The sequence below is a fragment of the Bactrocera dorsalis genome, chromosome 4, assembly GCF_023373825.1.
Source record: "Bactrocera dorsalis isolate Fly_Bdor chromosome 4, ASM2337382v1, whole genome shotgun sequence".
In the NCBI taxonomy this organism is placed as follows: Eukaryota; Metazoa; Arthropoda; class Insecta; order Diptera; family Tephritidae; genus Bactrocera; species Bactrocera dorsalis.
The window spans coordinates 28,994,881-29,019,732 of record NC_064306.1 but is presented as its reverse complement, the minus strand read 5'-3'; the positions used below and the strand labels follow the sequence as shown (position 1 = coordinate 29,019,732).

At 33.3% G+C, this 24,852-nt stretch overlaps 1 protein-coding gene across 1 annotated transcript in view; it reads left to right on the top strand.

Moving 5' to 3' along the window:
- Positions 1-7,023: 7,023 nt before the first annotated feature.
- The window catches only part of LOC105233530 (neurogenic locus Notch protein), a 165,780-nt gene continuing 147,951 nt past the window's right edge, over positions 7,024-24,852 (top strand). The window contains exon 1 of the mRNA XM_049456567.1: positions 7,024-8,929. Coding sequence (XP_049312524.1) covers positions 8,818-8,929 — 112 coding nt within the window. The 5' untranslated portion in view covers positions 7,024-8,817. The remainder of the gene's footprint in view (positions 8,930-24,852) is intronic.

Below are 24,852 nucleotides of genomic sequence, written 5' to 3'. Positions count from 1 at the left end.
ATTAATTAAACAAAATCAAAAAATTAAAAATTAATCAACAAAATATAACTAAACATTCACACACCTCCTTTATCATAATAGCAGCCATGAACAGTGAAATTATCGTCGTATACTCATATCAGAAAAAATTTTAAATTTTATAGACACAAAGATCCAGGATCTTAATTCGAGAGACGAACCGAAGAAAGTTGAATTCTTAACGTATTGTGATTATTAGCGTTAATTATCTATGAAATTTAATATAAAACTGCGTCAAATCCTTGTCAAGTCAATGAAAAATAAAAAAATAAAAATTATAAAAAAAACATACATTACAAAAGTATGGACGTCAATCCTAGGGTTTTAGCTGCTGCGAGAAAATGCTATAAATATGACAAAAATTATTTATTAAAATGTTAAATAAACTAAGAGTATCTACTGAAACGTATGCATTGTATGCTTGTGGCAGATAAAGCGCAAAACACTGATGTAATTAGAAAAAATCTAAAATTAAAAAAAAACTATAAGTACATATACATACATATATACGAAAGAGCCTGTAGTTAGTTCCATGTAAAAGTCAAGCAACTAGTTTTTTATAATTCTAAATTCTATAAGCTGAATGGTAGGCAGTGTTGAGCGTTGAGCAGTTAGTTTAATGAAGATTTTAATTAGCAAATAATTCAATTATGTAACTAATTATAATTAATTATTTTACAAAAATGCTTAGTGAGAATGACATTTAAATATTATTATTAACTAAAATATTGCAAAGCATACACATAATAATTTGTTTTAATAATTGAAACAAAATAAATGTTAAAAATCGCCGAAAATATGTTTATTATGAAAAAATAGTGAATTTAAATGTATGTATGTAAAAAAATAAGGAAATGTGCGTACTGTGCTTGCAGTGATTAAGAGCTTGTATTGAAGTTTCATTTTCTTAATTTTATTTTTTTGTTTTTAATTTTTTTTTGTTTTTATTTTTTTTTTTTTGTTATTCCACTCAATACAAATTTAAAAATAGTATGAAAAATTTTGTTTTTTAGCAAAATTTGTTATTAAATATTGACATTTTATTTACTTATTATTATTTTTTTTTTTTTTGAAAAGCGACTTATCACTGCAAAAGACACGCCTCTTCATGTATATAAAAAGAAATGCTGCCTTATGATTCCTTCTGTTCTCAATTATACGTACGTACGTACTACGTACAATTATGCTTACTTATCTACACCATGTATTTAATGCATTTTACATTTTAAGTCGATTTTAATATTTATTTTAACTAATATGTGACTTTAAATAATTTAAATTTAAGCTAAAAATTAATTTTCTCAAGTGTTTGTTATTTTTGATATATTTACTTAGCTTCTTACGCGTTGTGTAAACATTTGTATATAAGCGAGTTGAATGAATGCGATATACATATAATTAATTTAACCTAAATAACTAAATAAGTCGAGGAAAAAAGAAGTCTAAGCGCAAAAAGATGCATATAAAATAAAAACTAAATCAAATATATAATGCTTGTTTTCATTTACAAATTTATGGAATTATAGACGTTTTCGATTCACCATTTCTTTGCCGTTTTGTTAAGAAATGGTGTGTGACCCAAACTGTTATACAGTTGAATTTAGTAAAATAAGCCACTTTTAATTGGTATAATGCTTTGGGTTTCTTTCTCGTACTTATTTATGGCATTTACTGGTTCATTTTAACCACCTTCTCCTTTTTTATTGGCGTAGATACAGCTTACCTGCGGATACTGCGTCGAACTCTCACAGAGCCGGGCGACATGACCTAGCCAGCGTAGCCATTGCCTCTTAATTCGCTGAACTATGAAAATTTCATCGTATATCTCATTCAGCTCATCGTTGCCAATTCGCAAACGACCATAAATCTTCCGCAGAACCTTACTCTAGAAAACTCGTAACGCCGACTCAGATGTTGTCATCGTCTATGACTACATAGCAGGACGGTGATGAAGAGTGATTTTTAGAATTTGGTCTTTGTTCGTCAAGAGAGGACTTTTCTCTTAGTATACAGTTTTAGAAAAATAACTGACACTCACACCTTCAAGTGTTGGGAAACCTTTATATTAAACTGGGGAAAGTAACGCCGTGATTTCATCCATTTAAGGCAAGAAATAATACAGTGTTATTAGAAGACTATGCTTTCCGAACTTATTAAGATTTCTTACATATTGGCTGATAAATGCAATATAAAGTGAAAAAATCAGAAGGAACTTAAAAGTTTGTTATATGTGAAATAGACCTAGTTATTATCGGGTTGTTTTTTTTTCCAATTTATGTATGAGGAGTTGCTTTAGCGGTTTAGAAAATATATTTATATTTAAACATATTTTTACCCAACACGTGTTATTGAAAGTCGTTTTGTGTTCGCCTATCGGCAATACGAACATCCTTTGCGTGCCACGGAACATATGGAGTAAGTTTCAAAAATATATCTTAAATTTTAATATAGTTATCGCTTGCTAGAACGGACGGACAAACAGACAGACCGTCACTCGAAATGCAACGAAATTCTCGTCATCCTAAACATTTAATCATAGAGAACCTACGTTGAAATTTAATGCGCTTAATTATATCCATGTAGCCGTATAGCTCATAAAGTTCATAGTTTAATCTTTATCGTTGAATCGCTCACGCGGAACGTTCAAAAGAGCTTGCGAAGAACAGCTCAAAGTGCTTTCTAATCTCGGGTCGTCAGCGTCAATGCTTCTACGCCGTAATAATGAGAGACTTTTTGTTCGTCGAGAGAGGGATCTTCTTTTTAATTGCCTGCCGATTCCAAAGCAGCACCTGTTTTCGAAAGTTATTCTAAGATTGATTTCTAGGCTTAGATTATTAGTAGAATTTATGCTGATATACAAAGTCCTGAACTTTTTCAAATTTATAGCTGTCAACAGTGTCGTAGTTCCTAAGATGAAAGAAATCTTTGTATGTGGCCTGAAAGCTCTGTTGTTAAGATATATGATGTCAATATCATATGTGTATCCAAGTAGCATTAGAGACCCACGCTGTCTAACACCTCGTTTGGCATCGAACGGCTCGGAGTGGTTCTTCCCGATTCGAACGAAGCTTATGGTCGTGATCAATGTCATTCTTTATCGTCGTGTGAGTTTTGCAGGGATGCCAAATTTAGACATGGCGTCAAAGACTGCTCTTAACAGTGCTGTCAGTTTATTTACAATGGGGTGAAAAAAAAACATATTTTTTCCATTCCACCTGCCCAATGTATCGTTAAATGAAGCATTGGGAGCCTTGGAAGATATCCCATCTTAGCCGGCTGAAGGCGGAGTATCCCAGCGTCTCATCATCCTCCGCTCATGCTGCTTTTCGCTGAAAGCACCTTATCAATTTTTTGAAGATGGATAGAATCATAAGAGAAGGTGTGATATGTGGTGAGCCCTACAATATTCTTAAATTTACTTTTGCGTAGAAGTAGAAGCTTTTTAGTCTTCCCATCATCAGCACTACCCCAAAGTAAGTTTGTTGTATGCATTGTGTTGTTTTTTTTTTTGTATTTCAAGACTTGTGTAGGCGCTATGCATAGCCTAAATTGCCACTTGGCTATCAACTGGAAAAAAACTGCAAACTATAGAATATAGCGGCCATGGAAAATGATCGATCAAAATAAAGTACTTAATTAAATTTTTTTAATTCACAAGTTATTTTCAAGAATCTTGGCATGACTTATTTCCCAAGGCAACGCTGAAATCTACGAATAGACGAATCACTATATGAGTAGTACTGTGTATATACATACATAGCTGCTTTAAAATAAGCCGATCAAAATTCAGATAAAGGTTGCAACGAAGTTTTGTAGGTCGGAGAACCATAAAATAAATAAATGCCATATAAATGATCAGCTTGACGGGCTGAGTCGATTTAGCCAAATCCGTCTGTTCCACTGCCTGTATGTGAACTAGTTGCTCAGTTCTTGGGATATCGCTTCGAAATTTTGGGCAGCTACTTTTCCTCCCAAGGAGCTTCTCATTTATCGGAATCGCCGATATCGGATGCTGTAGCATATATGACGCTATTAACGATCGGAATGACGTTCTTATATGGAAATTTCTTTATATTCTAACTTTTTTTTCTGCACATACTTATACAATATACATATATACATGTGTACCAACAACAAAGTTGAAAATTTAAAATCCTACTTGAGTGGAAGTGTTAGCGTTGTTATAACCAGAACCGTTGACTGTACATTATACTCCCCCTTGGCTCAAATACACTTGTGTTAACCTTTTTCTTAAACCTCGAAATAGTTGGTGAAGTCAATTTCCGGAATAGCCTTCATGTCTTCAATTGACTCAAAACGGTTTCCCCGGAGCGGTCGTTTGAGTTTGCTAAATAGCCAGAAGTCACGCTCAGCTAAATCACGATATTGGATTATAATTTGGTGAAAAACTCACAAAGAATTAATGCAGTATGCGACGATGCATTATCGTGGTACAAAAAGCAAGAGTTGTTGGCCCATGATTCAGGCTTCTTTTTACGAATTACTTCGCGCAAACGACGCATAACACTAAAATAGTATTCCTAGTTGACAATTTGGCCCGTCACAAGAATTTCGAAATACACCACACCTCGATAATCGAATAAAACTGTAAACACAATCTTGATTTTTGACCTGCTGTGTGGTTTTTTTGGCCTTTGCCACGATATTCGGTCGATTAATCGTAGGTTTTCGGGTCGTAAGCATATATGTATCTGAGACTCATCGCCAGTAATAACATATTTTATGTCGTCCTTAACGTTAATGCGATGCTGTTTTTCGACAATAGATTGAGCGATTTTGGAACCATTGTACGGGACAAAATTTAATGGAATTTTTTTAGAGAATAATTTTTCTCATCATAAAAATCGCCGAATGTACTTTATGTACTTGAGAAAGACAAGCGTTTACCAAACACTAATGAGTATTTTGATGTCATATTTGACACAGATGACACTGATAATCATACCAACCTACAGAAATAATATTCCCACTAATAAGTTTTCGGAAGATATTCAAATTTTTGTCCATACTTCCGCTAACAAATTTACCACTCACAGTTACGTGTTTTTCTCAAATTCGTCTTTGAATCACTATATGCTAGCATTTTTTCTAGAATTACTAAGCAAAGTTTCAATAAAGAAAATACTCTGCAAGTAGTTTTTTTTTCGAAAATTATAAAATTGATGACATCCTTTGACTTAGATCTCGATTTGTTGTGGATTTGACAAAAGCAATCATACTATGTATGTATGTACATACATAAGTATGTATAGATAGAAACTGATTCTTGAGCTCTTTAATTGAAAACTCAATCTGAATTACTAAGTTTATATTTTGTTATTTATTAAATTTATTAAATAATACATTTTAATTATATTTGAAAATTTCAAAATGTACAAGTGTTCTTTAACATTGCTAATTTCTGTCCCAAAATGTATAAAAGTTGATTTGCGGCAACTTCCAGCTTTTATTTAGAATGTGGTGTTGACAGAAGTGTTGCCAGACTTTATTAAATCTTTGAGAGTTGAGATTAAATTTTAATGCTAACTTTTTTTTTGAATAAATATCTTTATAAGCTTATGAGGCTTTAGTAACAATAATTTCTATTTATCTACATATACAAACACATATACTTTTTTTGTTAACTTCCAACTGGAACACAGGGCGTCAAATATTATATTTATAAGAAAATAATTTTTACTGCAAAGGAATTTGCATGCTTAATAAGAATACGTTTAACATTAATAATAATGAATATAATAATAAAATAAAAATTATAAAAGTAATAATATTAATTAGGATGCTTAATTATTTATTAACTGAAAGCGGCACAAAAATGCAGACAGTTGCTTTACAGTTAACTCTTTTACAAACGGTAAACAAAAAATATTAAGCAAATTATTTTTTCCTTCGAATATATTTTCAAAAAAATTTTAAGGGCATTTTTTATAAACTTTTATACTAGACACGTGTAAAGATATACATATATAAATAAATATTTTATATACTCAAACAATAAATTAAGTGGTTTTGCTATAAGTTCCGCCATATAACTTGCATTTTTTTGTTATCCAACCACAAAATAGCAACGGTTATCCGGTTCCCTCGCTTACCGAGGTTATTATTATATAAATTATATATTTTTTTCTTATATCAAAAGCTGCTTATTTGCGAAGATATAGTATTTCTTCCTGTCGCAAGACCACAAATGTCGTTGCATTTCTAATGTTCGGTGTGAAAATCGCCGCATTCCCACAATTTATGTGCCAACTTTTGCGATAAAGCAAAATATTTCAAGTAAAACTACAGTATTTATATGTTTTTTATTAAGTTTATCAATATTTTTCTTAGTATTTCTTATAAAAAATAAAAAAAACCAGTTCCTGTAAGAAAAAATTTATATCAAAAACGGAAGCTTTGGTACGTTACATATACAAAATTGCATATTTATATACCTTTTCGCAGCAAAATGAGAGCATAACAAATGATTAGGTGATGCCTAGCAAGAAATGCTTAGCAAACCAAATACATGTGTCATTTTTGTAAAATTTTCAAACCCAAAAATAATAAAATTTCTTTAAAATATCTTTAAATTTGCATTTCCCAGCCAAAATTAGTGTCAGAAAGCCATAGCTTCATTTGCGCCTTTTAAATAAATTTTATTTTATTTTTTATAAACAAAAATTGAAATTATAGTTTATATTTCCAAAAGTCATAAAAGTTATATTTCTCTCACACCAAACTACTGTACTTTCTACACTGTAAATAAAACTGTGTGAAAATACATAAAATTTTCTTAATAAAACAGTTTAAATTTCTTCATGGCACTCTGTAGTTTTCGCACACACCAAACCGTTCCCACTCACTCGCCACAGCTTAGTGTGGATTTCAAGAGCCAGCCATTTTGAAACGAGACTCGGCGAGCTACAACAAAGCCGCTTGTGCTGAGCCATATTTCAGGTGTCTGTTTTATTTGTACTCTGTTTTATGTTTTTCTTAATGCCCACAGCATTTCTCTCACTGCACATATATATACGCTCTCTCCATATGCCAGCGCATGCATGCGCTACGCGCTCTCTCTCCCGTCGCTCGTGTTGGTGGTGGCGCGCAGCTTGAATTTGCCCTGGCGAGCTCGACTTGGCAGCCGCGCGCTCATAATAGTTTGTGACGCGAAGTGAGTAGTGTTTATTGTGTACGTTTCCCGGATGGACGGTTGTTAGTTGATGATGGCGACGGTTTGAATAAAAATTCAATTTGAAACAACAACAACAAAGAAAACAAACACTGCACTGCATTGAAGTACTGCAATAACAAAACAGTGAATGCGCATGCAATTTTCGGGTGCAGCGAATTTGTGTTAACGCGTTTGAAAAAAAGCAAAAACTATGCTGTGAATTTACAATTTAAAGTGCAAATAAAAGTAAAGAATTTAGTGAAACTAAATAGAATTGCAAATAAATCCCCGTAAAAGAAATTTAATTTGTTTGTGTGCATTAAGGCAGTAAGTGAAATGCAGCTGCAGGCGACCATCAGCACCTTCCATTAGCATTACAGCATCGTCAGCGCATAGCGAAAGCATCAGCGCCGTCGCCGCCGCTAGCTAACGAATATGCTGTTCGTCCATATAATAGCCGCTCGAGCTTGTCGCATGGGTCGCGTTGGAATTTAATTGAAATTGAATTCATCCGGTTAAACGATATAAAGCTTTGGTTAATTCTGCGCTTGAAAAACAAAAAGAAAAAACGAAAACAACGGAAGATCGGCTAAAACGAGTATATTACCGAAAAACAACGAGTAACATTGAACGAAATTTGTTGTAAGTTAAAGGAAACGACTGTGAAAACGCAAAAAAATAATAAAAAGTGAGTGAAGTTAAGTGAAGAAAGCATAAGCATGGGCATGTAAATGTAGAAAAACAACAAATTTAAAGGAATTAAAAATAAATATTGGCATAAAGCAGTGTGCTAAAGCCTATGCTGAGTGCATACACAAGCTTTTTGGTACTAGAAGGATAACACATTGAAATACTTAGCTGGAATGATTTGCAAGTATTATTGAATTTGGAATTGGAAAAAATATATGTATATACAAAATATATATATGTATGTATATAGTGAAAATTTGATATCAACATAATTTACATATGTGTAGTGCTAAAAACAAAATTAAAAGTGTGTAAAAGCAAAGCGGAATTGAATGATTTGCAAGCAGCAACAGATATTTTCCAATTAAAAAATATAAAAAATAATTAAAAGTGTCCAAAAACAAAGCGCCATTGATTGATTTTGAAACGACAACATATATTTTCCAATTAAAAAATAATAAAACATATTTAATAAATAATTTAATAAATATATTTTAAAAAAATTTGAAAAACTCGTAAATTTTGTAAGATCGATAAGTGCTGGAAAACAATTAAGTAACAAAAAAAATCATACGCATACTACTTCTCAAGCTTACGCTGCTAACAATTCGTATCTGAAATTGCATTTGAGAAACAAAAAAAAATCGAAATCAATATTTCATATTGAGCATAAATAATGCATAAATAAGCCAACCGATTGGAAGAAATGTGTCTTATATTCTTGTAATTCATAAAAATATAATTTCAGTTTCGGTATCAATTGTATCATTACAAGACTTCAAAGAGGTACTTTCATCATAAGCGCGGCAACGCATGCGCTTTGGTGTACTCATTTAAAACTTTTAAAAGTTTGCTTCGCCAAGCATTCGAAAACGGACGAATCATATAGAAAATTTTCGTTTCACGGGCAAGTTATACAAAACTGGATTATCAAAATGTGGCTGTTGATCAACAACAACACATTTCCTAAATCGGATATATTTTGGATAAAATTGCTGACCAGTCTGCTGCTGATTTGTGGATTTATAGGCGGCGGCAATGCAGCGGGTGAGTGTTATTTACTATTTTTTTGGTTATATTTGGCTATAATAATTTTATTAAACAAGAACCCTTACTTAAATCAAAATCAAAAATCCTCACTTAAGAATTAAATTACAATAATTAAACAAAAATACTTTTCTAAGAACTTTTACAACAAAATATTAAATTCCTGCAATTCAATAGTGTTCGCAAACCACCGAAGTCAAAATAAGTACCCTTCATTTCCAATACACATATAGTACGAGTACAACCTTTCACAACTCCTTAATTCCTTTCATGCATCCTAACTCAGTGTCTACCTTTCAAAAAGTATTATTCTCCTTTCTGCCAACCCATAATAATGTTATACATTCTTTGTCTCTGCATTCATCCAACCTTTCCTACTTAATTATTTTCACCATTTTAACTCTGCTCATACATTATTTACGTTGTTTCTCCTTGTGCCATATTCTTGTCGTTTCTATCACCTTTCCTTTTAAGCTAACCTTCTTTCATAGCCGCAGTCGTTGCATTTTCGTCTACGTTTTTGCTGCGGTCACCGTTTTTCATTACTGTCTTTATGTTGTTGTTACTTACTTTTGCCTGTTGTCTTGCCGTGGTCTTGCTGCACTCCTATGTACGTACGTTCGGGTCGTGTCTTTTCAACCACTCGCTTGTGCGCTCACCTCTCAGCAATCTGCTGCTCAGCTCATATTCTCCTAACCACCTATTTGGCCGGCCAGGCAGGCAGTCAGCGAGCCAGTTAGTCAGTCAGTTGTTCGTTCAGCCATTTTGTTTCCGTCTACTGCAGCAAATCTGGATCGAGTCTCGTTCAGGATCATATTGCCTACGGTCGCATACATACCCACACACACATAGACATGTATGCCAACATTTGTAAATTCATGGCTGTTCGTTTTCGGTATTCAACTTGCAACGAAATCTGTAGCTGCTCGTAAATGCTTGTATCTGTGTGAATGTAGGTGTGTAAAGGTGTGCGTAACTGTTGTAGAGAGATTTCAGCGGAATTTTAGTATCTAACTGAAAATCTATCCTAATTGAGTTCTGTGGAATTCATTCATTGGCAGTTTTTTCATTTTTTTGTGCTTGAAATGTATTTCTGATTTATTATTATTTTTAATAATAAAAATCAATATTTTTTGTTTACCAAATTGTATATTGTATGGATAGTTATAATATATTGAATATTATAAGCAAAAAGTTACTAACTTGTATGAGATGGAAATGTCTATATAAATTCATATATTTATCTAAATTGATACGTACATATCGTCACCTGAATTGCAAAACAACCACATCTATATTATATACATTTGTAATATCGTAAAATTTCAAGTTCCGCTCTGAGATATGTATAACCAATATATAATCATTCTATAACCAAAACCCAAATTTTGTTTCTTCTATTACATCGTTTTTTCTTCGCCTGTCCACTTATGAAAAGTGATGTACCGTTGTTTTGCATTTGAAGTGAGGATATGTATGTATGTATGTATATTTCAAATTGGTAAAAAATGATTACCCATAATTTTTTGGTATATTTATTTCTTATAGCTTAGTGGATATTTCACAATTTTTCGAATTCATTTGAAAGAATTGAAAGTTTTTAATTGCAACACAATAAAAAATAAATAAAAATAATAAATAAATATAAATAATTTTTATTTATTATAATTATATAAAAACTATTTTTATTTATTATTAATTTTTTTTTTCAATTTTATGATTCCTTATTTTTTAATAATCAAAGCACGATTTAATAGCAAAAAAAAATACTGGAAATTCTCATTTCGTGCCTCTGACTACCCCTTACCCCTTAAGTTCTACATATTTAAGCTCATTTTTAATTTTTTTTGTAATAATAATTACATAATTTTAATATTTATTTTACTTAATTTTCCATTTTTTCATAATAAAACTGCCTGTATATAATTTTCAGTTAAAATCTCCTATATATACTACACTATATCATTACCAATATCTCATATTAGATAATTACCAATACTTTCTTAACTTAATTATCAATATAATCATTATCTATATACATATGTATACATTTATTTTAATATTTTTTTTTTTTAAACTCACCCGCCAAACTTTCCCACACAATTTTTCCCAGCGTCGCCAATAATATTTATTATGGCTCTTAAAAATTTTAACACTTTAACATATTGCTGCCTTTTGCAGTCTTACAAATCGCCACTTAATCTATTTGTAAACATATTTTAATACCGAAAGGTACATTTTCGCATTTCAACTCTTCAAAAATAAATAAGATTTACTAAAAAGATATACGATATTTTTAGTTGTTAAGTGCAAAATTGCCGAACGCTTATCACTGCTTAAAAGGCATATATATTTACTTTGGCATTGGCGAATGTCGCTGATTAAATTTGGGATGTGAGAATAATTATAAAAGTGGGGGAAGCAAATAAATCTTTTTTTTCAAATTTTTAATATTTTTTCCCACAAATAAGTTCATAATTTTTTTTTTTAATTTTAATAATTTTTTTTCTAAAATTTTAAGCTTTTTTTTTCAAAACTTTGAATAATTTTTTTCGAAAATTTTAATAACTTTTTTTTCTTAATTTTTAATATTTTATTGTACACAATTTTTAATAATTTTTTCTTCAAAATTTTACTCTTAACACAACAACAGCGTATACGACGGCACAGTTAAATCAGGAAATTGTTTTGAATGATATCCTGCTCTTTATTATTTATACAAACTAGTCGTGTTCGATTCGTCACTTTTCTGTTCGCTATGTTTAAACGTCACTCTTGTCAAAAAATACACGCCAAAACAATTTATTCTTTAAATTGGTTCTTTAGAATAGTATAACCTTTTTCTAAGCAATATTATAATATTTTTGTGCTGATATATGCCGAGTTTAAGCGAATTGGTTGCTCGTTTCATAACACTAAGTTTTAGCGTCTCGGATGCAGTTATTGTTTTATATGAACTCAAAAAGTTTTTAAATATGCATACATACATAAATATATTCTAATCTCTTCGCTTTATGACAAACTATTTAGAAGCTCTGTCAAACTACTTAGAGAATTACATTGAAGAAAGAACCGAATGCGTCGAAAACGTGACAAACAAATTAACAATAACCTGTCGTTGGACCAATATATGTATGTATGTATATATGTACTTACATGCATATATTGTCTATATACAATACCTATGAGTTCCGCGCTCCACTGCGCAAGCGCAAAGGCAGACAGACCGAAAGACGTTTACTTTATTGACAAACATCTAAGCCAAGTCTAATAACGCCGCACAACCAGACTTACATACCCTACATACGAGAGAACACACCGAAAAACATGCATATTAGGGTATATGTCTACGCATGCGCACATTTATTGGTTCATTCATTGCCTAAGGCCGGGAGTTTCCATGTATTTTAGTATAGCAAATACTTTGCGGCATTTTTCTTTGTAATTAACTATTTTGAAATTGTCATTACACCGCCTGTATGTATACATGCATATGTGCAACAACAACAGCTTTAGCAGCAATATGTAGATATGCCGCGCCAGTACATATACCAGTATGCTCCACGGCCGCCCTTTAACCATAATCACACGCTGGCGACTCGCCTCTTAGCCAACGCTTTGGACGCCGTTTCACTTTACTCGAATGTATGTATGTATGTATGTGTACTTAGGCCTGTTGTTTGTCACTCACAGACAGGAAATTTAACAAGCAACACACTAAATACTCCACAATGGAAAAATAATCATAAAAATAATAACAAAAACACACAAACAAACGGCGCATAAATGTGTAAATGTGAAAAAATGCGCTTAAATATTTGCTTAGTCCGCTCTTGTTGTCAGCCATGTTTTGAGCGCCTCACCTCTCGCTTTCCTGAGAATTCTACTTGTTTCATAAGATTGAGGTCTCTTATGCGCTGTACAGAGTATATTAAGTTGGCTAGCAAGTTTGTTACTCCCAGAAGGAAACGTCGGAGATCTTATGAAATATATATATAAATAATCAGCGTGATCAGCTGTGTAGATTGAGTCATTGTGTGCATATACTCAGATTCAGTCCTTCAATTTTGAGATTTTGAGCTGAAATTTTGTGTACGTTGTTTTCTGACCAAGAAGCTGATAACTTGTCAGAACCACTGATATCGGACTACTATAGCATATAGCTGTCATACAAACTGAACAATCTGAATTAAGACTTTATATGGAAAACTTTTTTATTTGACGAGATATCTTCACGAAATTTGAGGTGGATGTTTACTCAAAGCAGCGGTGCACTCTCCGAAAAACTTGTTCAGATCGAATTTCTATAGCATATAGCTGTCATACAAACTCATGAATCAAAATCAAGACCTTATATGGAAAACGTTTTTACTTTAAGGGATATTGGCGCGAAATTTCGCCCTACATTACTCTCAAAAGCAACGGTATAATTTTCAAAAGAATTGTTGAGATCAGATTACAAAGCATATTAGCTATAAACTGATCGATCAAAATCAACTCCTGGTATGGCAAACTTTTTTATTTGACAAGATATCTTAACGAAGTTTAGCATGTGTTATTATACAAATTAACGCTACAATCCACGAGAAAACTGTTCAGATCGGATCACTATAACATATAGCTGCCATATAAAGTGAGTGTTCAAAATCAAGTTATTGTATGGAAACAACTTATTTATATGTGTAAGGTATTCTAGCTACGGTGTAACCGAAGTTATAATTTTTTCTTGTTTTTATTGTTTTTGTTCTTATATGCTTTTTGTCTTTGTTTCTTATTTACTTAAAATGTATGCTTGTATGTACAAACATATATATTTTTCATGCCTTTTGGTACACATTTTATGTTTCTGCATTATTTGTAGCGCGGGGCTCAGTCAGTACATCGCCCCTAATCATATGTCAATAATTTGCATTTTTCCAAAAAACACAAAGCAACAACAACAATATACTTATCAGTTAGCACTGACCAAAGTTTGCTGACACCGCTACAAAATATTACCATGAGTAACTATATAAATATATATTATATATATACATACATGCATTTATCTTATTTGTCCGCGCTGACATAAAGTAAGGCTTTTCATTAGCGTTGCTTTGGCTTGCCGTTCATTCACACATATATTATTGTGGCAATCAATAAGCCATTCTTTACTCCAAACCCCAAAAAATGCATAGCTACTACTCACATACATACAAACACATATAGTTATGTACGAGCGTATGTGTGTCTGCATGTGCCAAATCGTGCGCCAAGCACAGGATCGCCATCACGCCTGCGCCAAAGCCCACCATCATCATCATCGTGAAACGGCGGCACTCCGTCAGTCAGCCTTCAGCCAGCACTTAATCGTCAAGTAATGCTTCTAGACACTCAATGGCCGTCATTGTTTCCGAGCGGAGCGTAGCACTCGTTTTGACGAGCGCGCGTCGTTGTCGTCGTCGATGATAAATGCCCGCCGATAGTGTGTGCAAATAGTCACGCTTATGCTGTTTTCTTGATTGCATATTTTGTTTGCTCACATGTATCGATTGTATATACCATGTACATACTTACATATATGTATGTATGTGTAGTATGTATGTAGCCTGTGGGCACTTAGGTATGCAAGCACTTATGCTTGTAGGCAAACAGCTATTTCCTGGCATTTCCTCTTTTACTATGTTTTTTTCATCTTTTTTATCTGCACATTTTTTCTATTTATCCACCATTGCTTACATACATACATGTATGTCTGTATATGTCTGTTGCTTTGTGCCGCCTAATCCGCTCCTCAAATATTTACTCGGCTGGCTAAGTCTGCTTTATGGCTTTGCTATGCAAATTCCCTCCAACAACATTCGCATTCCATCATTTCACTTGCTGATTTAGACACTTCCTTCAGCCCATTCGTTAATGCACTCACCCTCCCCTTCTTGGTCGGCGGTGATGGACAATTGATCCTTTGTTCGATCAATGCCTCTGTAAAAGTGCTTAGTAGGCAGCAAGTAGTGGCAACTGGTCAAATGTTGTGACATTGTAGTTGCACTTATCATCGAACGTGAATCGATTCGGTTTGTCATTTTCCTCAAACAAGCTTCTGGTTGTCCATTTTGCATAGTTCATATGTGTACTATATGCTTATGTATGTTATCAGTATTTATTTCTAAGTGTTAGTGTAATACTAAAAACTAAAAAATTTATTTTATTATAAAAAATATGAACACTTTTTGTAGCACTATTAACTGGTTTACAAGTTTTTTTTTAATTCTACTGTAGTAAAAGCCTGTGGAATTGTGGTAAATTATTTTTAGTAAGAAAGAGTGTTAAAAGCATTTTCATATAAAATAAATCCCGCAAGTAGCCTTTTGGGTGCTACAGGAATTTCTTACTTAAATGTCTCCAAATAAACTGTGGTAAAACATGAAAAATTATTTTAAATTTTCTTAAAAATTTTTAATATTTTTTTCAAATATTATTAATATTTTTGATTGCAATTTTTTTATTTTTAAATTATTTTTATTATTTTTTTTAATTATTTACTTTTTTATATATATGTAAGTTGTATTTTATTTCTACCAATTTTAATAAATTATATTTATTCTGGGGCAAACCTGGTGTGACAGACTTTTTGAAGAATTTTTAAAGAATAAATTATAAAAATAAAAAAAAAATATTAAAATTAAAAAAAAAAGTTTTTAAAATTACAAAAAAATTGTTAAAATAAAAAAAAATAAAAATAAAAAAAAATAAAAATAAAAAAATAAATAAAATTTTGAAAAAAAACTTTAAAATTAAAAAAAAAATAAATAAATATTTTTTTTTTAAATTATTAAAATTTAGAAAAATAAAAATAAAATTAAAAAAAAAAAAATAATTTTTGAAAAAAAAAATTATTAAAACTAAAACAAAATGTTCCTAAGATTAAAAAAAATATATTCAAATTAAAAAAATAAAAATAAAAAAAGTTCGTAAAATTTTCGAAATTAATAACACGCGATCTCTGACTGCGCTAAAAAGTGTACTATTCAGCAATATTCCCGGCTTTCTTCGTAGATAATACTTAAAAAAAAAATATTTCTGGAATACAGTGACCCCATAATGCCTTAAGGTGAAAAAAACTTACAAACTGGTGGCGTTTTGAAAAGTTGCATTTAAACAAAAAATTTTAAAGTTATAATATTTAATTAAATTTCTATTTAAATTTAAATTAATTAGTAATTAAAATTTTTTTAATTAATTAATATTTTTTTTCTCATTTTTTTCTTCTATTTTATTTTTACATATATACATATGTATGTATGATTTAAATTTTTTATACTATTTTTAAATTTGAAGTATGCGATTTTTTTTTAATTTTTTTTCTCGAGTGAACTTTATTAGTCATTAATCATTACAATTTAATATTTTCTTTAATTATATTTGTTTTTATCTCTCGTATTTGGTTGCAAATTCGCCACACGCTCGCCTTGCCACTCCCCTCAAAATCCAAACATGGACTGCATTATTACGCTTAATTTAAGTTTGTCAATTGCTCAAGTTCTGCAACCCACACAAGCTCGAAGCGCTCGCCACATATCTAATGCTGTAAGTCTGCGCTGTCTGCCTGTTTGCCTGTCCGTCCGTCTAACTATTTTTCTGCTGAACTGCCTATTGCATTGTTCAATTAATTAAAAAATATGTACGAGTGTATATATCGGCATACATACACGTGTGTTCATCGCGTATGTGTGTGTGAGCCTTCCACCGTTTTGTGTAATAATATAGGAGCCACCATTACTCACCTCCGTACCAGCGATATTGCTTGCTGCTGCATACACATCTAGTTGATTTAGCGGCAGCCTTAATTTTTATCGCATTGTAGTTATCCGCAAATGTGAACTCACGACGCGCCGCCAACAAACTTGCAACATTGCAAGGCGACAGTAGTGCAGCCCAGAGCTCAGCTGCCAACTCAGCCAGGGCAAAAGTATGCCCATAGATTGGCAATCGTGGCATGCGACATAAGGTAGCTAAAGTACTATTTATTGACTACTATGCCTAGTATTTATGTGTTTGTGTGTATAGATGTATGTGTGTATATTCGTATATACATAGTTGTGTGGTAAATATTTGCAATGCTGCTTGACAATTTCTTTCCATTAAGTAGCGACCGTGTCGATTGGCAAGGCGTAGGCGTTGCTTGCTTCACAATCGAAGTCGGAAAATTTCAGAAAATTATAAAATCTCCATATATACAAAAATAAGTATTATATATGATATATATTTGTTAACTATATATATGTATTATATTGTAAGGCAGCATTTTCTGCTCAAACTGCGCTATCACCTTTCACAAGCTGCCGCTTTTAAGTTTCTGCCTTTACAGCAAGTCCACGACGATACACGTATCGCTTCATTCATAATTCAGCGCCTCCTCCAGAACCCTACCCAGTCGCCTAACCTGTCAGCCGTCAGCTTAATGAGTTCTGCCTGTGTGACCTTTGCTTTTGCCGCTTCGGCGATAACATAACTTCGATGATTATCGCAGCCTTTCCACGTCGCGCTGGAATCCACAGCTGTGCAGCTTCTCAGCGATTGCTCAATTGTAAGAGGCAACAACAACTACAACATACCACAATATCTGGCGAAAATCTCGCCCTGCAATATTGTCTGCAAGCTTTTGATAGCCACTGTAGCTGATAAGTACGCTATAACCCTTCGCTGCTTGGACTTGACTAGATTTGGTTTGTGAAGTTATCGCGCCTACTCCATCTGCCATACCTTGGCCGTGCCACACCAGTTGTGTTTGTGGCAATTGTGGCGATTCGTGCTGCCACAATTGACTCTGCGCCACAAAAATGTGATAAGTCAGCACAAGTAAGCACTGTCAAGCGCGCCATTGTATGGCTTACGGTATCTGTGGCAGCTCCTGCTGCTTGAGTTTGTCATTTCGGGTCCAGAGTTTACGCTGATTCGTTGCATTGATTGCATATAAGTATATTTGTTTGTTTATTGGCTCGGCTGCTTGACGCTGGTGCCCTGCTGTGCTATTAAGCGTTGAAATAATGTGCCCAGTGCAGTGAGTTTCACGAGCTTTTTTTTGTCGCTTAAAGGGTACTTATTTATTTATATAAAGTCTTCGGTGAGCTTGAGTGCCCTTCGTGGTCACAAAGAAGAAATATAAAAAAAAGTATAAATATATATAAAAACGGTCCGCTCTTATAAAAATATGTTGTTGTATAAAAAATAGCAAAGCAACAACAAATTTAGCTCCAAACAGCTACTTACGCTTGCTGTTGACCATCACTGTATCGGCGCAACGCGACAACACGTTAAATTAAATGCGAGTAAAGCGCTCATAATTGGCTGTTGACCATTTTTTACCTAAGTGGCAACATTTTTTTATTATTTGCAATTTTTTTATTTTTATAATTTTATTTTTTTTTATTATTATGAACATTTTTTCTAATTCGAACACTATGTTGTAGCTTTTTACTGTTGCTGTTGTTGTTGTTGCTATTGTTGTTCCTTTTCTATTGGCTAACTTGCGCGCGCTCATTTTCTGGCCACATTCGCACATCAACAACAACAACTACCACATTACAAACACACTTCACGGCAGATTGATCGCCAAGCGCTGATAGTTATGGTTGTGGCTGCGCTTTAAGGTAACGTCGACAGCACAACAAAAACAATGCACATTACAAACAATAAAAGCAACAATAACAATAGCATTTTAATTTTTTTCGCGCGCTCCGTATGCGCCATCCACGTCGCCACTGATTGGCTCAATTGATCGGTACTGTAGTTGCCACAAGAGGTACTTTGTGCGTGTTGTTGTTGTTGCTTTTATTGCAATTGTTATTGCATTTGTTTTGCTGTTGGCTCTGCGCTGACTGCCACACTCCACTTTGGCTTAACGCGCGCGCGCACATTTTTTGGTTGGGACGACTTTTCCCCCACGACTTTTAAGGCGACAACAACAAAATGTTGCTTTGCTTTACGTGTCGTTGTTGTTTTGTGCGGATTTTCGCTGTTTTGCTGTGCGCATGCGCAACATTGCTGCAGCATTTCTGCGATATTTCGCTTGGAAGCGCGTTGTTTGCTCACAATTTTACGATTTTTTTCATTTTTCCAAGCATTTCGTATTGATAGCGTTAGTTTTTTCAATTCAATTCTATTTTATTTTATTATTTTTATGCAGTTTTGTTGTTTCTGCCTTGTGTTTGGCAAACTGAAACAGTAGCTGCTGTGCTGCCTCTTAGTAATTTAACAATTTTGTTTTACATTTATCTTTGTGTCTAATGTTTCTTATATATCTTTTTTTATTAACTTGACTGCTTTTGTTGCACAAAAACAATAACAACAATTACATAGGTAGCTTAACTTTTGCTGTAAAACTAGCAGAAAAGATGAGTTTGCAAGCGCCGCGTACAAGTTGATTTGCAACGGTGTTTGTTGGTGTCTCAAGGAAGTAAACTTTGTGTTGATTTATTAAAAAGTAAAAAATTAAAGGATTGCCATGAAGGAAAGCACGTAATTTCGGTTGTTATAAGGAGTAATCTTCACAAATAACAAAGTTTCCCGGTTGGTTTGTATGGCGGCTATATGCTATAGTGATCCGATTTGAAAAATTTTCTCGAAGAATGTAGCTTTTTCTTGTATAATCATCCGCACAAAAATTAGTGAAGATATCTCGTCAAATAAAAATATTTTCCTTATAAGAACTCGATTTTGAACGTTCGGTTTGTATGAGAGCTATATGTTATAGTGCTCCGATCTGAGTAATTTCTTTAGAAAAGTTGTCATTGCTTTAAGCAATAATCTATGCCAAACTACGTGAAGATATCTCGTCAAATAAAGAAGTATCCCATACAAGAACTTGATTCCGATCAGTCAGTTTGTATGAGAGGTCTACGCTGTATTGGTTCGATCTAAACAATTTCTTGGAAAACTACACTATTGCCTTAGAGAATAATTCATACCAAATTTCATGCAGATATCTCGTCAAGTAAAAATGTTTTCTTTATAAGGAAGCGATTTTGATCGTTCAGTTTGTATGTTAGCTATGTGCTATAGTGATCCGATATGGGTGGTTCTTACAAAAGAGCAATTTCTTGGGGAGAAAAGAATATCTGAAAACTTTCAAATCGATACCTTAAAAAATGAGCGACTAGTTCGCGTATATGCAGACAGACGGACACAGATAAATGGAGTCAGCTCTTCAAGGAAATCTACTCTATGTTTATTGTAAAAGACCTCCGAAGTTTCCTACTGACTATTACAAACTTCTTGGCCATCTTAATTTACCCTGTTTGGAGTATAAAAACACATATTTAAATAAAATATGTTAGTTCATACTGCAGAGAGACTAAGCGTGAAATAATACAAATTTGATATGCGAAAGAAACTAACTGACTTTAAGTTACACTAACACAAACAAGTTGATTTAGATAAACACATACATATGTATAGCCACAAGACACTTCAATTATTGTCTTCATAGCCTAGGTAGCTACTGAATTTCGACGTCAAGTTGACAGTGCAACGTTCTTTTTCATTTGACTCTCCACAAACTGACGAAAACAGAAAATAAACAACACAAGTAAGCCGAATAAAGACGAATAAAAGCATGTACATAAATACGTATAAGAATTTGTATATACATATGTACATATACATATAAGTACGTATGTATGGACTATGAAAGCCTACCGCTAACAGGCAAGAAGCATGAAGAATTAACATAAATCCGTGCAACAACAGGTTATAACCTCCAGTTAGCAAGTTAGATGTTAATATAAAAACAGAAACAAATGAAAAAACAGATAAAAACACAAAAAAAAATATGAAAACTAAAATAAAAAATATTAAAAAAAATTTAATTGAGAGAATAACAAGAACAAAACGTGATCTCCATATAACAAAAGAATGAATAGTGTTTTCTATAGACGCTACTGACGACTCAATATATTATAAAAAACAATTATATTAAAAAAAAAATATTTAAAAAAATATTAAAAGCAAATATTTAGAAAAAAAAAAATATTTTAAAAAATATTAAAAAAAAATTTTAAACAATAAAAATAAATAAACACAAACAATATATGAACCTGACTCAAAGACTAAGCATAGAAAGCGGAAAAAATATTTATAAAAAAAAATTAAAAATTTAATAAAAACAAAATGTCAAAATAGTGTTAGATTGCTAGTTCAATTTCAGTCGCAAGCGCCCTACCCTCACTTTAACCTATTCCAAAAAATGTAACCATTCAAACTCTCATTTTTCGTTCGCGCTCATTTACTCACTCATATTCGCGCTCTACGCGCACAATCGCTCACATTTCACCATTAATGTAATTTCGAATAACCGAAATTTTACCTTCTGAAGGGAAGAAGTCTTTGCTGATATGACCAAAAGTGTGACAGCTGTGTCTACCTTGCCATGGCAGTCACACACCCAAACCCTTATTTCTTATATGTATGTGTATGTTCATATATACAATATAAGTATATATACGAGTACGTGAGCAAGAATGACTTGCTCATCGCCGCAATGCATCGAATTAATGCGCCAAAGCGTGTAAAAATTTCCGCTTAACCATAAAGTACCTACGATACGGCGAACATGTGTTGAGTTTCCCTGCCACAATCTTTATCGGCATGCGTGTTGCAGCCCCTGTGCATTGCCTCCACGCAGGCGCACATATTTCTGTGTTTATATCCTTACTGACTGCAGTCGGTCCGTACACATTTTATTATTTCGCTCATTCGACAGTGTCCTTTCGTCTCGTCTCATGTGGCTCGCACTGCATCTGGATTCTAGAAATATCAAATTACGAAATTGTACGCAGCAAAGAATCGGAAAATGTTAAAAATAAAACGCTCTATTGCTCTCCCACTCTCACTGCCAATCTTTCACGCGCTCTCTTTGTCCGCTACTTGTATATTTTGTACTTGCTTGCATTATGCATTGTGTGCTACCCACATGTTGGCGCAGTTGTTGAACCTGAACCTGAACCCTGGTACTATTTATTCCTCTCCTTCCACCTTATTTCTTGCATTTTCTGTTTTCTCACATTTCGTTTAGCGTGCTATTTTTACTTGCGCTCCGTTTTGCTCCTTGTATACTTCCTGTCTCTGTCCTTTTTGCATTAAACGCATATGAAATATAGGTATGTAAGTATGTGTGCGTGCCCAGGCGGGTTATAGAATACGTTACTTTTGCCCTTGGCTGTCTGATGCAGATACATCAACATATGTATGTATGTATGCATATGTATGTGCGTAACTATGTCTCTATGCAATTCATTATGTTGTTGTTGTTGGTTTTGTAATTTATGTTTTTTTTTGTTTTTGTAAGTGTTGTCATTACTGGAGTTAATTTTGTTCTTGTTGTTTTTGCTATTATCAATTTTCATTTACTTTGTCTGTGAACTCATATGTGCATCCACCAACTTACTATGTAGATATGTATTTTTATCTGTATGTATGTATGTGTGTAAATAAGTGTTTGCTTGTGTGCTTAGCTGGAAAATTATTTTCGAAACATATTTTTTAATTTTACAAAGTCATTCAGTTGAAGGAAGTTTGAATAGGTTGCTGTGTGTGCGTGTGTATGTATGTATGTTCTATATGTAGGCAACGGATGTGTGGAAGGACTCTTCAACTACCCTTACGCTCAATATAGCTTCGGAGGTTTTGGCTGAAGTGGCAACTGAGAGTGTGAGGATTGAAAAATTATAAATTGTATTGCACTTGTCAAAACCGTTAGACACATACATACATACGCATACATTAGTAATGATAGATACATGTCTATAGATATGAATATTGGATATAGGATGTAAGTATGTAAGGATGTAAGTATGTAAGTATGTGGCGGCACTATGGAAAGTTTATTGGAGTATAAAAACGATAAGTTCGGTTGCACCGAAGTAGAGGAACTTATTATGAAGTTTCCTTCTTGGCTTCCAAACTTCGTGACAGGCTTTGGGAGCCCTTGAGGCTAATCTTTCTAATTGATGAATGATATAATGGCCTCTCAACTTGAGAGAACTATAGTTCTCAACATTGAATCCAGTATGATTCTGCAAAGATTAAGGAACAAGTTATGAATCATGTGGAATATCACATTTAAGCCAGCTATATCCATTTTTACTCTTCCCTCTTTTAAACTAAGACGTCTACTTAGACACAACATTGAATATCGGAGTTATATACATATTTCTAAAACTACTATGTTTTGAAAGCACTGCAATAAATTCGTGATTCTAGCTCAAAAGGTTCTATTGACCTCCAAACTGTGTTTCTCAAACATAACTGCGTGATACAGAGAACGAGAGAAGAGAGAAAGTGCAGTCTAGCATGCCATTTACTGTTACTTTGAAACGTATACATATATATTAGCTTGTCTTAAACTATTATATATCTTAAAATATGATAATTTCGAAAACTCCAACTCAATTGAAACATCTAACGATGATAGAGAGCAATTTACAAAGTCAGCTCTCTACTACAAATTTCTACCTTTTGAGAGAGCAGAAGTTTTTAACAACATTGTTAATGAATTTCAGATTAAAAACTCTTAATTATTATTGTTAGCCACTTTTTTAAACTAAATTCGAGAAATCAGCTGCTCTTCACCCCCGTAGATGAGCCTCCCTTATAAGAGCTAGTATGAAAAAAATGCTTATAAATGACTTTGGGGTTATGTATCTATAATATTCTTGTCTCTAAACTATTTTAACATCTGCATTGACTCAATTATGTAGTTTATTGAGCTCATAAATTCCCTTAGAAGTCACACTATTTTTAACTGTAACATTGTATGAGCGCCCCTATTAAATTACTACCGCGTCGAATTAGATAGCATAGTGTGGCTGCAACAACAACAAAACTACCTCAACTAATATTATAGAGTAATTAAAGCAAACTACGCGCTGCGCATGCGCACAGTTGGAGTCGATGAATTAAAGCAAATGTAACGGCAATTTTGGCGAACATATTCGTATGTATGTGTGTATGTATATATGTGCCAGTAGCAACACATTTTGGTGTTAGAAGCAGCAATGAGGCGACATGTTGTGCCAAAAGGCTGAAAACTACTTACCTTAAGGCACTTAAAGTCCCCACATACATACTTGCTGATAGGCAAACATACATTTGTACATATGTATGTAAACGAATGTGTGATTGTGCGTACTTTTATTGAGTGCGCATTTACTTGGGAGATTTCTGCGATAAGTAGTTGGGGTGACGCCTTTAAAAAATTCGCAAAATTCCTAAGCGTTTCGTACACATGTTTGTATGTATTGTATAAACTGCCAAAACAGTCGAAAAGGAGCGCAAACGAAAAAATTATATACGATTTCTTAACACTGATTTACATTACAAATGAAGTGGTGGCGCTGGCGCTCATAAAAGGCCAACTACTACTTACCTACGCAGTGCTTTGTCACATTCCATATGACAGGCGACAGCTGGCGGCAGACAAGCCGAGAATATGTACACGTACACACAAACAGGCATGCATGGCGACGCATATATTGTAGTAAGAGATCGTAAAAAGCTGTAAGCCACACTTGGCAACGGCAGGCTTATAAAAATTAATAAAGAGACAGCACAAATTAAAAAAAAAAAACAGAAAAATTATCTTTTTGTCTGCGCCTATCAAGGTTTTTAGCTGCATACTGCAAAGCCTACGCTTTTTCGTGCGCGCTGATAACTTTATCACTATTTCTACGGCTTTCACAGAAATTCAGTTTTCACGCCTGTTCTGTCAGCGCAACGAAAACCCGACCAAATGCAATTAAGTGAAGGTACATTAAGCTTTAAAAGTATATGTGTATATGTATGTATGTGTAGATATGTATATATTATGTACCTTCGCTTTGGTAATTCGAAACAGCCAACAACAGCTGCTGTCGCTACTGATCTTACTGCTGCACCCTTTTCTTATT